Below are 16,569 nucleotides of genomic sequence, written 5' to 3'. Positions count from 1 at the left end.
ATAGCTTTTAACACGTTACATCAGGCAAAATAATATAAATAGCCAGTTTTGACTATACTGACTTTATTTAACAAGGCTGACATTTTCATTTTGCTAAACAGGACAGCTTATCACGGAACGTTTTGGAAATCTTTTTTCCATCCCTGTCCTGTGCATCTGTCCTCAGAAAAAAAATATGTGTTTCTGTGACACTTTTCTGGCCACTGTGGATTCCAAGAGGCTTACAAAGAAACTCAGAAATGTGTTTTGTTTTGGCAGAAGAAAACAAAAGTGCAGAAGCTCCAGATCTACAGTCAATTCCAGCTTCTGGGGTGGTTGAAAATCCATTCACCCAATTCATTCAGGTCCGCAGGCTACAAACCATGGAAGCCACTAACTGTTTCTCACATCTCTGGTCCTGCCCAGACTAAATACCTGCAGCAGAGGTGGATCAGCAACTCAGTTGGCAGAGATATTCCCAGCCTTCCTTCCCTAAATCTCATTTTTGAATGTATCAGCAAGTAACTCTCTGGGTAGTGTTTGAATGGAATACCACGGAGGGAGTTTTGGAAACAGCAATGTTAAGCATGCAAAGGAACTGAGGAGAAGGCCCAACAAGGAGTGGCCAAGTGGTCAGCTAGATAAAGTTGTAAGGTTAGGGACCCTTCTGTCCTTTCGTGTCACCTCTTAGACTGATGCTCTGAAGTCTAATTTCTGCTTCTCAAATGTTCACTGCTGTCCCTTCTTGCCTAGCTAGCAGCATAGCTGCGGGCTATCTCCTTCTGACAGCTTTCCTATCTGAAATGCAGTTTCCTAATACATCCTTTATCTTTCCATCAGTGTAGCTGCTGCTTCTCCATGCACCTAACAGGAGGGACAGGGTAGTTCTGCAGAGGCAGGCAATGGGAAACTACCTCCGTTCCTCTTAAGAACATAAGAACAAGCCAGCTGGATCAGACCAGAGTCCATCTAATCCAGCTCTGCTACTCGCAGTGGCCCACCAGGTGCCTTTGGGAGCTCACATGCAGGATGTGAAAGCAATGGCCTTCTGTGGCTGTTGCTCCCGAGCACCTGGACTGTTAAGGCATTTGCAATCTCAGATCAAAGAGGATCAAGATTGGTAGCCATAAATCGACTTCTCCTCCATAAATCTGTCCAAGCCCCTTTGAAAGCTCTCCAGGTTAGTGGCCATCACCACCTCCTGTGGCAGCATATTCCAAACACCAATCACACGTTGCGTGAAGAAGTGTTTCCTTTTATGAGTCCTAATTCTTCCCCCCAGCATTTTCAATGTATGCCCCCTGGTTCTAGTATTGTGAGAAAGAGAGAAACATTTCTCTCTGTCAACATTTTCTACCCCATGCATAATTTTATAGACTTCAATCATATCCCCCCTCTCCAAACTAAAGAGTCCCAAACGCTGCAGCCTCTCCTCATAAGGAAGGTGATCCGGTCCCTCAATCATCCTCGTTGCCCTTCTCTGCACTTTTCCTATCTCTTCAATATCCTTTTTAAGATGTGACGACCAGAACTGAACACATAAGTAACTGTTGAAAACCCTGTCGGGTTACCATAAGTCAGCTGCGACCTGATGGCACTTTTCCCCACTGAGGGGACCGTAGGCTTCCTAGCATCATACTGGCTGTTCAAATAGTGCCTTCACTAAGGTCGTGAGTATTATTTGGGATCAACACACCCTGATGCGGAGGAGATCGGAAGAGCTCTGTAGAATATTCCTACGTCACTACCTGATCTTTATACTCCATTTTATTATTTTATTTTTTTAAAAAAAATTATTGAGATTTATACCCCGCCCTACGTGGAGGGCCCCTGGACAGCTTAAAAAAGCACGGGAGCTATTGTGGGAGCTATCATGAATAAATTGGCTAGAAGGAGAGGAGGCTGGCTTTTTATTAATTGAGAAGTGGGGAGAAAAGCTAGTTTCAGCCTGCACTTGAACGTCATCCTAGATCTTGCTTCTGTGAGGACGAGCAGCTCAAATTCAGCTAGGATTTTCCTCCTTTGGAAAATCTCTTCATTCAACCTCCTCCAATACTTGAACCTTCTTTCAGAACCACGGGCTTCTTTAAAAGACAGTAGCAAAGGTTCATCCTAATCTAAGAGTATGCATTTGCTTCCCTGACAAAGGAGCCAATCTCATTCCTCCTTGACAGCTTATGAATAAAACCACCGAGGTGTTAAATAATAGAATGATGTGATCTCACCTGATGTGTTGAATGCCAGGCGGCCGCCGTCTGCGCTCTAACCAGTTGATACTATTTGGGGACTTTGTGCTTCCTGGGCACCGTGATATGCATCCGTTGTTGCTTGCAGGTTCTCTGGCTGTCAGGGAGCCCACCTCAGATATCTCAAGTAGATGTCTGAACTGGGACTGCAAAGCGAGAGTTTCAGCCTTCTTTCCAACCTAATGTGCTGTTGGATCTACAGATGGTAATATTGTGGTCGTCTTCACTGTGCTCCTACACCCTGGGAGACTGAGCATATGAGGATGGCTTATACAGAATGCCATTGGTCTACCAAGATCAGTCTCGCCTACCTTGATTGGCAGCCCCTCAGTCCTCCATCTTTCACATCACCTGCAGGGGCTGATGGGAATTGTAGTCCATGAACATCTGAAGCGCCAGAGTTGGACACCCCTGCTATACAAGATGGAAAGGAGGGAGAAGAGAAATAGGTATTTCAGAACATAGGGGGAAAGTACCAGAGTCAGTTACTAGTAACAATTCTACTTCAGCCCAGAATCTGGTTTGTACCTTGTACAATCAAATTTAATTATGCCCACAGCAGTGTCTTAAGACCAGCAAATAATAGACTTTGGAGAGTGTTTTTTTTATTGATCAGTTAGTCTGCAGAAGAGTTGTGGAGAAGTTAAAAGCTTGCTCTTGCTGACTGTTTAGTTAGATTTTGCAGTCACTTTACACATTCTTTTTACATCATGGTCCGTGTCCCATGTGTCTCCAATCTATTGATCTCCCTGTTCTAGTTACATGCTTGGATATTTTCTCTCTCTCTCCTTTCCTCTGGCTGGATTGTTCTGTTCCTTCCTCTTCTGTTGTCAATCAACATCTGTTCCCACTTCCTCTTTTAGTGGGTCTCTTAAGTTTTAACCTCTTCCTGGTTTGACAAGTTCTTCTTCCCTCTCTGATTTAAGGAGGTCTGTACCACATTAAAGGCAGAGCAGAGGAAAGCTGTCTTCCGTTGCTTCAATAGGAATAATTTTATGAAAAAACACACACACGGCCCTAATCTCTCCCACACATCCCACAAAGACTACTCTGAGGAAGAAGGCAAGATCTGATTTCATCTACACCTTTGAATGATCATGTGTTGGGAATTATTTACATAAACACCCTCAGTATGTGAATACAAGCAGATCCACTGATTAGTCTGAATGTCTGAGTGGCCATTTATGCATGCGCTACTTACCCCGTGGCTGTTTGCTTCACAGTATGGTTTTCCCACATTTTTTTTCTTCGTTTGCGCAGAAGTGTCCTTTGTGAGAGGTGTCCCTGACCAAGTTGATCCACCATTTTGCCTGTCCCAAACTTCCTTTGTGCAACCACCACTTGGGAAGTTGCCTGCCACCTAGCATTAGTTTGGTAGACCATATCAATTTATGTTCAATTCCATTGGTCTATCTGGTCTATCGTTCCAGTAATACCACTGGTTCCACTGGTCTATCTGGTCTATCATTCCAGTAGAATTAGGGGGCATACATTGAAAATGCTGGGGGGAAGAATTAGGACTAATAAAAGGAAACACTTCTTCACGCAACGTGTGATTGGTGTTTGGAATATGCTGCCACAGGAGGTGGTGATGGCCACTAACCTGGAGAGCTTTCAAAGGGGCTTGGACAGATTTATGGAGGAGAAGTCGATCTATGGCTACCAATCTTGATCCTCTTTGATCTGAGATTGCAAATGCCTTAACAGACCAGGTGATCGGGAGCAACAGCCGCAGAAGGCCATTGCTTTCACATCCTGCATGTGAGCTCCCAAAGGCACCTGGTGGGCCACTGCGAGTAGCAGAGAGCTGGACTGGATGGACTCTGGTCTGATCCAGCTGGCTTGTTCTTATGTTCTTAATAGATCTTCGGTATGTTTTTTTTTTAAAAAAGAAAGCTCTTCTGATTGTTTTGAAATGGTGGCCTGAAGACTGGGAGGAACTGCTGTGGTGTGATTGGGTGGGAAAAGTGGGGAGGAGCCAGAAAACCTGAAGAAAGCTAAACACATGCTAATTGCCTTCACTTTCCCTGCAAAGGGAGAGGAAAAGCTGCGCTTTCAGAGCTTTTGGAAACCTCAGGGATTATCTGACCTGAAGGCAGGGTGACTGCTGAAGAGGGGAAATGTGTGAATAACTGAGAATCAAACCCAAAGGGAACGTATGCTTAATATGAAGGAGATTGGCCACTGGCTCTTTACAAAGAGAGTATGTGGCTCGGCAAGAGAGCATCTGCCTTGCATTCAGAGGGGCTCAGGTTCAATACCCAGCATCACCAGTTAAAAATATCAGAGTGTAAATGATGTGAAAGACCTCAACCTGAGACCCTGGGGATCCACTTTCAGTCTGAGTGGACAGTCCTGAATTTGATTCAGCTCTAATGAAAGATATTACATGTCTTCTGCTTATGGCTTTTTTCCGATGGACTCGCAGGGATGTGTAAAGTGCTGCCAAGTCACAGCCAATCTATGGGGGCCTCGTAGGGGTTTCAAGGCAAGAGATGTTCACTTCATTGCCTGCCTGTGTGGAGCAACCTAGACATCCTTGGTGGCCCACCTTCCAAATGCTGACCAAGCTGACCCCACTTAGCCATCCTGGTCAGAGCATGGGCTAGCATGGCTACCTTCATTCTTTCCCTCTCTTCTCTGTTCATGGTGAACACCTGTCATTGTCCCTGAAAGCTAGGGTGTTTCCCCACTTGCCACGACCCCCTGTATGCCGCGCGCTGCTCTCAGCGTGCGTCATTTCTGGCGCGTGCCCGGGCTTCCCCACGACCACGGGGTCATCAAAAGGCGCCACTTGGAAGAGCGCCAGGCATTGTCGCCGCCCCTGTAGTGGGGAGTGCCGGGGAACCCCACGCTACTTGCCTACAGTAGCGCAGGGCAGAAGGTAAGTGGGAAAACGCCCCTAGATCTCTTTGACCAGAAGAGAAATCACAGAGGCTCGCCTCTTTTACCAAAAGCTAGACTGAATTTCTGGGGAACAGGGCAAAGAACATTTTTTTAAGGGGGAAAATGCATAAACGCCATTCCAAAACCGGAGCCAGTCAGAATAAGCATCACATCAAACACACTCTTAACAGCAGCTCCTATCTTTTGCACCTCCCAAACTGCTGCAGTCAACAGTCATCCTCAGAGCTAGTTAGCGTACTTTCTGAAGCTGAAGAGAACAACCCTTAATCATGTTCGACTTCGCATCTGCTGCATTGACAGCGGCCTATAACCATAATTTATTCCATGTAACACTTATCCCGGCTTTATTCTTATTAGGGAGAATCCCTCATTGATGTAAATCCCGGAATTAAGACAGAGAAAACGCAGCAATGGCTCCGTAATCCGGCCCTTTGGCATTCCACCCTCACACGTGTTGCTCTTCTCATGTGCCAGACCTTGTCAAATCCTGATTTATGCAGACAAGTTTCCGAGCGGGCTCTTAAGTTCAGGCTCTTCTGCTCCCATTTATGTTTCCATCCGCATACATGTGCCTGTTTGCCTCCGGATGCTTTCTTGGCAGTGGGCCTGTGAAACACAGATACTATATACTCACATCCTTCGTGTTTCCTTCTGGGGTTTCTGAGCTTTCCGACTGCGGGACTCGGAGAGTTTTACAGGCTGACATGTTTAAGACGAGAAATTTGGGGGGAAACGACTTTGAGGCGTGAATGTCGGTGTGTGAGCCCTGTGGGGGTTGCAGGGATGCAAACTGAACTCATCTGTTTATCCTCAGGCTAAATAAGACAGACGTTTGATGAAAACGTTTTTGCTTTTCCGCTATTAGACATGGAGCTCCCGCTGTTTTCATTGCAAGTCACCACCTTGTAAAGGAGCTCCTGTGAGGGCCGGATCTTGGCGTCGGCACACAGTTTGCTTTAGCAATGCAGCAGTCTTCCTGGTCTTCCTTGACTCATGCAGACCAGTTTGCTAGCGGGGGAGGCCTTTATTAATTAAAGAATCCTGGATCATCTATTTACAGCTGTCTCTGTTTTTATTCCCCTTTTCCAGGCACGGACCCGTGGAGCCAGTGGAGTATTTAACGGGGCTACGAGTCGCATACAAAGAGAGAGACCTTCCTTACTATCAAGGAGCCCAGCCTGCAGTTCATCCTTCCAAAGCGAGCTTCTCTCACCCCCAAGATGGTCCCAGAGCAACAGAGCTATGGTACCCCCAGTATTACCCACCACAACCAGTAGCCCAGCACAAAGGACCCCTCCGCCAAGATGTGCCACCCTCGCCCACTCAGAGCCACAGAGTTCTGCCCTATAATGAAATGGGCAGAACAGGCCACCGTCGAGCCAGCCCCGATCAATACCCGTACAGGCACCAAGATCCCCGGCAGAAGGACCCCATGACTGCAGCTGTATAGCCTCAGACTGAACTCTCGTCCGTATCCTACGAGATGACAGGCCTCGGTGCACTAGCTGCTTCTGCTGAGCCTGTCTGTACGAGGAAGAGGTTCCTTAATTCTGGCCAGCATATTCTGGATATGTTCCTAAACGTGTGACAAGCTTATCGGGGTTTTTTTTGTTTTTTTTTTAAAGGTACAATGACTTTTAGATATCATGGTGTGTCAAAGGTGATGTTTAAATACACATATATTTAAAAATCATCTTTTAAACATCATATATATAAATATATATATATATAAAAATATATAAAAAATATTTGACTATATAAGATGGTAGATGAAGGGTAAGAGAAATCGCAGAGCACACCACTCAGGGCTATTTACGGCTGTTAAGGCACATATGGTAGACTCATCTTGCAGGGATCCATTTTGAAACTCTTTTTGAAGATAGGTATTTTCCTTGCGCCACTGTGCCTGCCTTCTGGGCAAGTAAGCCTTTTCTTTCTAGGGGCTGTTCCCTGGCTGGAGAATTTGGGATGCACTCTTCAGTCCCGCAATGTGTTTACAAAATGGCTGCATCATGATGGGAAACGGCCTTTCTTTCAGCTCGCGACCCAAAGTTTGCTTTGTGATCATGTGGGAAATCCCGTCTTTTCTTCGTTATCTCCTCAGGCATCTTTTTTTTTTTAAAAAAAATGGCCGGTGGGGAATGTTCATTTCCTATCCTGGAATTTGTTTGTGGGTCACATGTTAAAAATCGCTCTCTCTCTCTTTTTTTTCTAATTACAAAGAATGCAGGTGGACCTGTGGAAAAAAAGAGAGGGGAACAGTTCAAAGAACTATCCTATACGACTGTACCGCGAGAGCTCCTAAAACAGCATTGCCAAAGGACTCAGTAAACACGTTACCTCTTCTGGCTTCCTTGCTGAGAGGAATTTTATCCCATTTGGGGGTCAAGTGATATGTCTGTGTGTTTTTGTGTCCTTGCTGGGAGAGCTGGTTCTCTATTGGTAAGGCTGACATATCCGTTAACTGTGGTAAGAATAAAGGGTCAGCAAATTGAATCTGACTCTTGAGAGAGAAAATGTGACCCCACAACTCAGACTCATGTTGGGAAGAGGGACATCGGCTGTGGAGTGCCACTTGTCAGGAGTGAAAGTCAGAGCCTGAATTTCTATCAGCTCCTTGAATTGTCTCTGTCACCCACTCTTTGTTGGTCAAGATTAGCACAGTAGTACTTCAATACCCGGTGCTACTGCTGCCGTAGTTCTGCAAACTATCACCTAAAAAAGCGAGCCTTTTGTGGCTTTGGGGGCAAGGCTGATCATATAAGTGCCAAACTGTGGCCTGTTGTATGGCAGGAAAACTGTAGGGCAACAGTTGTGTGTGTGCGGGGGGGGGGGGGGAAGGACTCTACTGTTTTTGTAACTATAATAATAATAATAATAATAGCAGAGAGATACAGAGAATGGAGAAGAGTTTTTTTTAAGAGACATTAATGAAGAGAGGGTGTAGAATGTAGAGGATGTCCTGAAATCTTAAGTATCTGCAAACTAGAAAATCAGAAATAATGAAGATCTACTCAGCTGCTGGAATCCACTTGTCTTGAAGAGAGTTCAGGTTGGAAGGAGAGGTTGGAAGGAGACAGAAGCCTTTGTGAGGTCTCGAGAAGAACGAGGGTCCTTTACGCTCATTTTGTAAACATTTGCTACCCAATCAAATGAGGATCCTGCAACTTTGTTCAGCGGGAAATTACGAACGGCTCCAGCAATGACCCGAAATTCCTCCAGCTCTGACTTTGGACGCTTTTCAAGGCTGTTTCAGTTTCCACCCTTTCCCTTTCAAGGGAGAGACCTTGGGCCCGGCCAGAAAATGTATGAGAGGAATCTGTTGGTTTTCTTTTGGTATGCAGCAAATTAACAGGATTCATTACATAGGTCGTCTCATAATTATTATATATCGCAGGAAGGGGTCGTCCACCAGGCACAGCCATTTATCATTTACCCTTTGGAAATGGCTTCATTATACCAGGAGGCCTCCAGAGACTCGGCGCAGTGAATCTGTCATGCACACAAATTTGCATCGCTGCATTTCAAGAGTGTCAGCTCATGTGCCCGTGAGAGAGTCGGCAGCTCGGGTTAGAATCTCCAGCCTCAAAACTTTGGTCTTCAACCTTAGAAACTGGCTTTTAGCTACTTCAGGTTCAATTTTTGAAGCAGGGTTGTTTTTCGGCTGGAAATGAGGCTGAAATGTTCTAATAAGAAGGAACACTAGAGCATCTCTGTGAGTATTATTTTTACAAAGAACTTATCACCAGTCAGTGACTTTTCCCTGCAGTTTTTTCTATGACTTCTTGTTCCTCTAAAAAATATCCCCATCTAGTGAAATAGACATGCAGCCACGTAATACAATGTTTGTTTCAAGTGTACAGTGCACTAGAACAGAGTCATTGTAAGAAATTAACAGTTTGGAAAATATATTTGAATGGGTGCCCTGAAATCCCCTGGCATAGTGGTTAACAGTAGGTGGACTCTAATCTGGAGAACTGGGTTTGATTCCCCCCTCCTCTACATGAGAAGCAGACTCTTATCTGGTGAACTGGATTTGTTTCCTGACTCCTACACATGAAACCTGCTAGTCGCCAAACTCTCAGGCCCCTTCCGCACACGCAAAATAATGTGTTTTCAAACCACTTTCACAACTGTTTGCAAGTGGATTTTGCTATTCCACACAGCTTAAAAGAGCACTGAAAGCAGTTTGAAAGTGCATTATTCTGCATGTGCGGAATGAGCCTCAGTCCCACCTACCTCACAAGGTGTCTGTGGTGGAGAGGCGGGAAGGAGTTTTTAAGGCCCTTTGAGTCTCCTTACAGGAGAGAAAGTATAAATCCAAACTCTTTTCCTACTTCAGTATTTCACATTTAAATGGGAAGCTGGCCCCCCTTGCTCTGGTGAATTTTTGTCCTGCCCTTTCTCCCAGAACCTCAAGATGAAGTGCATGGTTCTCTCTCCAATAGTTCATAATAACCCTGAGAAACAAATTAGGCTCAGAATGTATGTCTGGCCCAAGGAGTCCTAGGAATCGATGTCAGAGTGAGAATCCAAACTCAGGTTTCCCAGATCCTCGCCCAATGCACTAACCACTCTGAAACACTGGCTCTCTGTGGTAACTAAGAGAAAGTCATACTTTAGTGAATTTTCTGCAGGCCTAGTGAGGTCTGAATGGTAAGCTACTTGCTTATCCTTGTACACCTAGTATAAGTAAGCGACTACAGGAGAGAGTGGGATATGCGGACGATTGTGACTATTGGTAGATGCTACTCAAAGATGGTTCAGGAAAGGCCTCCTTTTGATCCCCCTTGATGGAGGGACCAATTTGATAGGTGTGGAGCATTGTGAAAAATGCTTGGGGCTTTCCCCCTACACTAGTGTTGTGACTTGTGTCAGTCATTGGTCTACAAGTTTCACGCAACTCTGTTGTTATCCACATTGAGCCACTTGTGTGTGTGTGTGCCGTCAAGTCGCAGTCGACTTATGACAAGCCCATGAGGTTTTCAAGGCAAGAGACATTCAGAGGTGGTTTGCCATTGCCTGTTCTCTGCATGGCAACCCTGGTATTCCTTGTTGGTCTCCCATCCAAATTTTAACCAGGGTCCATCCTGCTTACCTTAGGACAGGGATGGCCAACCTATGGCGCTCCAGATGTTCGTGGACTGCAATTCGTGGACTACAATTCCCTAATGGAAATTGTAGTCCATGAACATCTGGAGCGCCATAGGTTGGACACCCCTGCCACAGGAGATCAGGCTAGCCTGGGCTTATCAGAGCATTGAATCACTGATATTATTTCTCGGTCAACTTGAATGCCAACTAGACTGGATTTTTGTCTACCCAAAAGTGACTGTGGCCATCTAGTATCGCCTCTAACAAAATTCCGTGTGCCTAAACTCTTTTCACTGCACCGTTACTCCACAGCACAGATGTTGACATTTGGCTGTGGAGCATGCAGGCAGACAGTTAAAATCTGGGAGGATTTGGATTTGAAACCCTTTCCCGAAGGAAAACATATCTGCGCAGAAACGCACACACATACCTCTGGTACTGGTGGCCAGCAAAACCTTCAGGTGGAAGAAGTACTTTGGTTGGGTAGAAATATAACCAACTGTACATTGGGTCCTTCTGTAGACGGAGTTGTTGATGGAGGAGGCTTTATCTTAGCCTGATCACAATTAAGAGAAGGTGTGGAAGATCAGCTCCTGACTTATCAATCACTGGCTACTAGCCCTTTCTGGTGCCCCCATTCCAATTCGCAAAGATAACTGGCCGTAATTCAGGAGCGAGGGACCAATCCAGAAAGAAACTGCCAAGGTTATTTATGGCCCTTGAAGCTCCCATTCAGTTGTTTCCATGTAACCTGAAACACTCTTTGAAACTCCCATTGGCTGCCGTTGCTCTGCTTGATAGAGCCGGGCCGGTCAAAGGGAGCCCTTCTGAGCCATTAATCTTATTCAGTGGCTTATTAAAGGATACTTCTGCTTTTAGATCAGCAGGGGCCTTCCCCCCCCCCCCTCTTTAGGAAAAATAGACACTATACAGTATCTAGATGGTTCAAACTGTACCGGTAGCTGTGAAAGAGCCACAAACTCTTGACCTGTCGTTGGGGACAGGAACTGAAGCAGTCTGAATGTCATCCTCTTTAAAGTGCCATTAAACTGACAGCAGGTTGAGAGACATAATAGTTGAGCTGCTTTAATTGACTCATAGAGAGGTGTGTGTGTGTGTGTGTGTGTGTGTGTGTGTGTGTGTGTGTGTGTGTGTGTGTGTGTGTGTGTGTAGCCTGCTTCACTGCAAAAAAATGTAAAACAAACCAGCTCCGCACCATATTGCAGACAAATGTGTAGCGCACACATCTCTCACAAGGTGCTACATCTGATGGATGAAAATATACCACTTGCAAAACAAAAAAAAAACCCACACGAGCCGTCAAGAAACAAGTTGCTCTTTTTCCCCCCTCCATACCCATATGTTTTGAAATATTATGGATCTGAAAATACCTTTTTTTGATATTCACAAATGCCTTGCGTTCAGCTGTGTAAAGAAACTCCGGCCCAGGAGTGTGCTGCCAGAGCGAACTTCCCCAGCGTGACCTTGGTTTGAAAGGGAGCCCTGCTTGTGTTTTCCCGCAGAGCTTAAATATGCAATACTTGCATTGGCTCAGTGTGCCCCCTGTGTGGAGAATGTCTGCTCAAAGCCACAGTGGATACCTGTCACCATGTCACTTGCGTCTTGAGAAGAAAGAGAAGGAAGAACTAGGGCAAAGGTGTCCAACTCTGGTGTTTCAGATGTTCATGGACTACAATTCCCATCAGATGTTCATGGACTACAATTCTCATCAGCCCCTGCTGATGGAAATTGTAATCCGTGAATATAATCCATGAATATCTGAAGCGCCAGAGTTGGACACTCTGAACTACGGACTGTCCATAAAAACTGAGATAATTTCATACAGAAAACTGTAGTGAACTTAGTGGAATTACGGAATCTTCCATTCTGCCAAGTGACTAGTAGAGCCAAACGTGTTGTATGATAGGGCAGCTATCTGTACCCGCGCCTTGCGCTATTTCTGATAAGTGCAGAAAAATCTGATGCATATCCTGTGTGCTTTTTTCCAAGGCTGGCTTTCTGAAGCTTGACATTCCAAAGGGGAATGATGGGTACGCATGTGCCAGGAGGAGATCAATGAGAGTAGTCAAGGGAAAGGCCACTGCAGGTGAGAACTACAGTAGTCAAGGACCCTGATCTAGCTGTGTTAAGTTTGCCTTACTTAAGTGTTGGGTTTGGAGCAGACACTTGGCTGGAAGCCCAGATAACTTACTGGAAACAACAGCATACTTTGGATGAAATTCTTATTGCAATGTGAGGTTTTTAAAGCAGATTGTAGAGGTTTAACTGTTGAGCGATCGCAGACATAAGGAGCAGTTTTCAGAACAATCTATTGACCGTTAGCCCATGTGTGGATTGGGAAGGAGTAAACACTGGGGTCACAGCAATTGAAAAACGGCCCCTTTGAGCTGGAGGGGGGGGGGGAACTAGACTGGGAAACCCAGACTGATCAGCAGCTCAACAACCCAGAGGACAGCTTTAACTGGAAAGAGGGATGGTTTTCTGGTCAAACCTCCCAAGACCGCAGAAGGAGGAGGGCCCTGATCTCACACAAGTAGGCACTGATCTCACCCAAGTAGGGTTCAGGTGATCGGGAGCAGCAGCAGCAGAAGGCCATTGCTTTCACATCCTGCAGGTGAGCTCCCAAAGGCACCTGGTGGGCCACTGCGAGTAGCAGAGTGCTGGACTAGATGGACTCTGGTCTGATCCAGCTGGCTTGTTCTTATGTTCTTATGTTGCCAATTTTCAGGTAGCTTCTGGAGAACTCCCTCTTTGACAATGGATCTCTTATCTACAGAGATCAATTACCCTAGAGAAAATGACTGCTTTTAAAGAGTGGACTCTAGGGCAGGGATGTCCAACCTTGCCCCTCCAGATGTTCCAGGACTACAAATCCCATCAGCCCCTGCCAGTGCAGCGCAGGCAGGGGCTGATGGGACTTGTAGTCCTTGGATATCCGGAGGGCCAAGGTTGGACATCCCTGCTCTAGGGCATGCTGCCGTGTCCTCCTCAAACTCCGCCTTCCCTCAGCACCACCCCAGAAATCTCCAGGAATTTCCCAACCCAGAGCTGACAGCACTACCCACAATCCTAGTTTTCAGTGTTGGGGGTGGGGGGGGGGGGCGACTGGCACGACTCTTCAGACCCGGCTTCCACCATCTGGGTCCGAGCCAAACAGCACACGGTCTAGAGCTGGAGCCAGTCTGAAGGTGTATAGGTAGGGCTGCCAATCGCCAGGTGAGGCCTGGAGTTCTGCTGGAATTGCAGCTGCTCTCCAGATACCACATATCCGTTTCCCTGGCTGCTTTGGAAGATGGACTCTGTGGCATCCTAAACCCACTGAGCTCTTTCTCCCCAGACACTATCCCCAAATCAGCTGGGATTTCCAAAGCAACAGGAACCCTGAGTATGGGCTTAGGAAATAATGGGAAGAGCAGCAATGGTTAAGAGCAGATGTACTCTAATCTGGAGGAATCGGATTTGATTCCCCACTCTGCCGCTTGAGCTGTGGAGACTTACCTGGGCAACTCCAACACATGCCAGCTGGGTGACCTTGGGCTAGTCACAGTTCTTCGGAGCTCTCTCAGCCCCACCCACCTCACAGGCTGTTTGTTGTGAGGGGGGAAGGGAAAGGAGATTTTAAACCCCTTTGAGGCTCCTACAGGAGAGAAAGGGGGGATATAAATCCAAACTCTGCTCTTCTTCATCTTCTTTCTATGATAACCCAGTTCTATAACCCCTGACCAGAAATACCTTAACTCGCTGCCTCATTTTTGCGTGGTGTGAACGTGCTACCTCCCTCTCACTTCGCCTTTAAATGCTAGACGTTTTTTATCAGATCACGCAACCTTTAATGGCACATGAACAAAGTATAGGAACGCAGGGTTAATGATAACACAAGATCATGGTTTAGAGCAGCGGTTCTCAACCTGTGGGTCGCGACCCCTTTGGGGGTCGAATGACCCTTTCACAGGGGTCGCCTTAGACCATCGGAAAACACATATTTCTTAGAAACCGAGGCACAAATAATTTTATGGTTGGGGGTCGCCACAACATGAGGAACTGTATTAAAGGGTCGCGGCATTAGGAAGGTTGAGAACCACTGGTTTAGTGTCTTGAAGTCCGTCTGTAAGACCTTTGCTGCCTTGTCCATTATAACAGGATTTGGGGCTAGAGAGGGGAAAAATTGTTTCTTATTCTCACCAGAGAATCTCTTCCATTGAACTAAAAACATAGTAAGAAATTTGTCCCCAATAGATGTTCTTTATGTAGTCTACGGGAACACCAGTGTGATTCTGGGAGCTGGGAGCATGTCCTGCCTTCACAGATCAGACCCTTAAATATAATTCTTTGCAAGAGGGTTATAACCATCCGCACACTGACTTGGAGCGTGACTTGTTCTCAGAAGCCAGGAGTATCTTCCATTCACAAGCCACAAGCCATTTCAAGTTGTTTCTGGTGCACTTCCCCCGACTTCAGGAGAAGGATAATGGGAATCGCTCTGGTTTGCACATGATGCCCCCTTTTCTATTATTTCTTAGGGTTTTTAAATTTCATTTCTAAAATCTTGGCTCTGCGTTTGTGTGTGCTGAATTGTTTTAACACTTGGGAAGGGAACGAATTAGTTGGGGAGAGAGGAAATGCGAGAGGTCGCTTGGTACTGCAAGCATTTGTTTGACTTTTTGTTACGTCTGGCCATATAAATGTTAACTGTTCTATTTTACACTAAAATAAAGCCTTTAAGAATCAATGCCGCGTGCCTTTTTGTGATCTTTTCAACGGGGGCCGAGCCCTCAGAGGAGCCTTTCTGGGGTACAATTTGTGGGAGGCAGGTGGGGAGGGTGTCTTGGGCCCCTTCCGCACACGCAAAATAATGCATTTTCAAACTACTTTCACAACTGTTTGCAAGTGTATTTTGCTATTCTGCACAGCTTGAAAGAGCACTGAAAGCAGTTTGAAAGTGCATTATTCTGCATGTGCGGAATGAGCCTTCGCTTCTCATGCCACAAACCGTGGCCTGCAGCTATCATTTGGCAGTAGAGCCTTCACTTCTCAGAGCTGCTTTTATGACACTCACATTTACAGTCTGCCTCAGGAAAAGATGCAAGTAGGGTTGTATATTCCTCCCCCACAGGACTCAACATGTTGGACCTTCTCTGTTATAGAATACTCTACCTGGGTCCTAGTGCCTTCCTAGCCTTGCCCCTCTCACCCCCCCCCCCAGTAAAAATACATTCTCTTGTATCAAAGCACCGTATTCAGTAATGCACAAAATAATGGTTTTGACAATGGCAGTGCGTCAAACTGAATGATGATTCTCAAATTCATTTGGGACTGTGTTCTAACCAAAAAAAGCATACGATTTTCTTGACCGCTGCACCTCAGCTGACAGTACCGACATCTTTTTTTTTGAGACAGAGCATTGTAAATGTCCATCAAGACATGAACCAAATACTACCCAATCCTAAATGCATGTACATTAAAGCAAGTGCTGCCTTCTTTAGGTCCCAACTGTGCTGAATTGCAGGATAGTCCCCCATTTTTGGTGCATAGAAGCCGTAGTGGAAAGTGCTATCAAGTCACAACCAATGGGAGGTGACCACAGAAGGCTTCAAGACAAGAGATGAACAGAGACTTGCCATTGCCTGTGTAGCAACCTGGACTTCCTAGGTCAGTGGTGGCGAACCTATGGCCCTCCAGATGTTCATGGACTACGATTCCCATCAGCCCCTGCCAATTGGCCATGGTGGCAGATGGGAATTGTAGTTCATGAACATCTGGAGTGCCATAGGTTCGCCACCACGGCCCTAGGTGGTTTCTCATCCAGGACCGACCCGGACTTGGCTTCCAAGATCAGATGATGTTGGGCCATCCCTTGTAAACTGCTGTCTCCACCCTTTTTACCTTTGGGGGAGACTTTTTTCTAGAAAAACTTCTGGAGTCGCAGTTCTTCAAGTTTAATCCCTCCCTTGGGACTCTGGAACCTTCTAAGTGGACAGGAGGGGGCATTGGTTTCTAGCGTCCATGTAGCTAAATGCACACGCATGGACACTAGGGTATATCCAGTGCGAAGCCAGCGTGGTGTAGTGGTTAAGAGCAGGTGCACTCTAATCTGGGGAACCGGGTTTGATTCCCTGCTCTGCAACACTTCAGCTGTGGAAGCTTATCTGGTTCACCAGATTAGCTTGTGCACTCCAACACATGCCAGCTGGGTGACTCCAGCAGTCCAGGGAACCTCCAGCTTCAGATGTTCAGGACTACAATTTCCATCAGTCTTCTCGTCAGCATGGCCAATTGGCCATGCTGGCAGGGGCTGATGGGAATTGTAGTTCCTGAACATCTG

General features: G+C 46.2%; 1 protein-coding gene across 1 annotated transcript in view; it reads left to right on the top strand.

Annotated features, from left to right (window-relative positions):
• Window positions 1-6,740, top strand: part of PARD3B (par-3 family cell polarity regulator beta) — a 680,328-nt gene extending 673,588 nt beyond the window's left edge. Inside the window, exon 23 of the mRNA XM_048484334.1 lies at window positions 6,222-6,740. Within this exon, the coding sequence (XP_048340291.1) occupies window positions 6,222-6,582 (361 nt within the window). The 3' untranslated portion in view covers window positions 6,583-6,740. The remainder of the gene's footprint in view (window positions 1-6,221) is intronic.
• The last annotated feature ends 9,829 nt before the right edge of the window (window positions 6,741-16,569 follow it).

Source organism: Sphaerodactylus townsendi, linkage group LG02 (genome assembly GCF_021028975.2).
Source record: "Sphaerodactylus townsendi isolate TG3544 linkage group LG02, MPM_Stown_v2.3, whole genome shotgun sequence".
Taxonomy (NCBI): domain Eukaryota; kingdom Metazoa; phylum Chordata; class Lepidosauria; order Squamata; family Sphaerodactylidae; genus Sphaerodactylus; species Sphaerodactylus townsendi.
The sequence above is the reverse complement of the archived record's forward strand: the minus strand, read 5'-3'. Positions and strand labels throughout refer to the sequence as shown.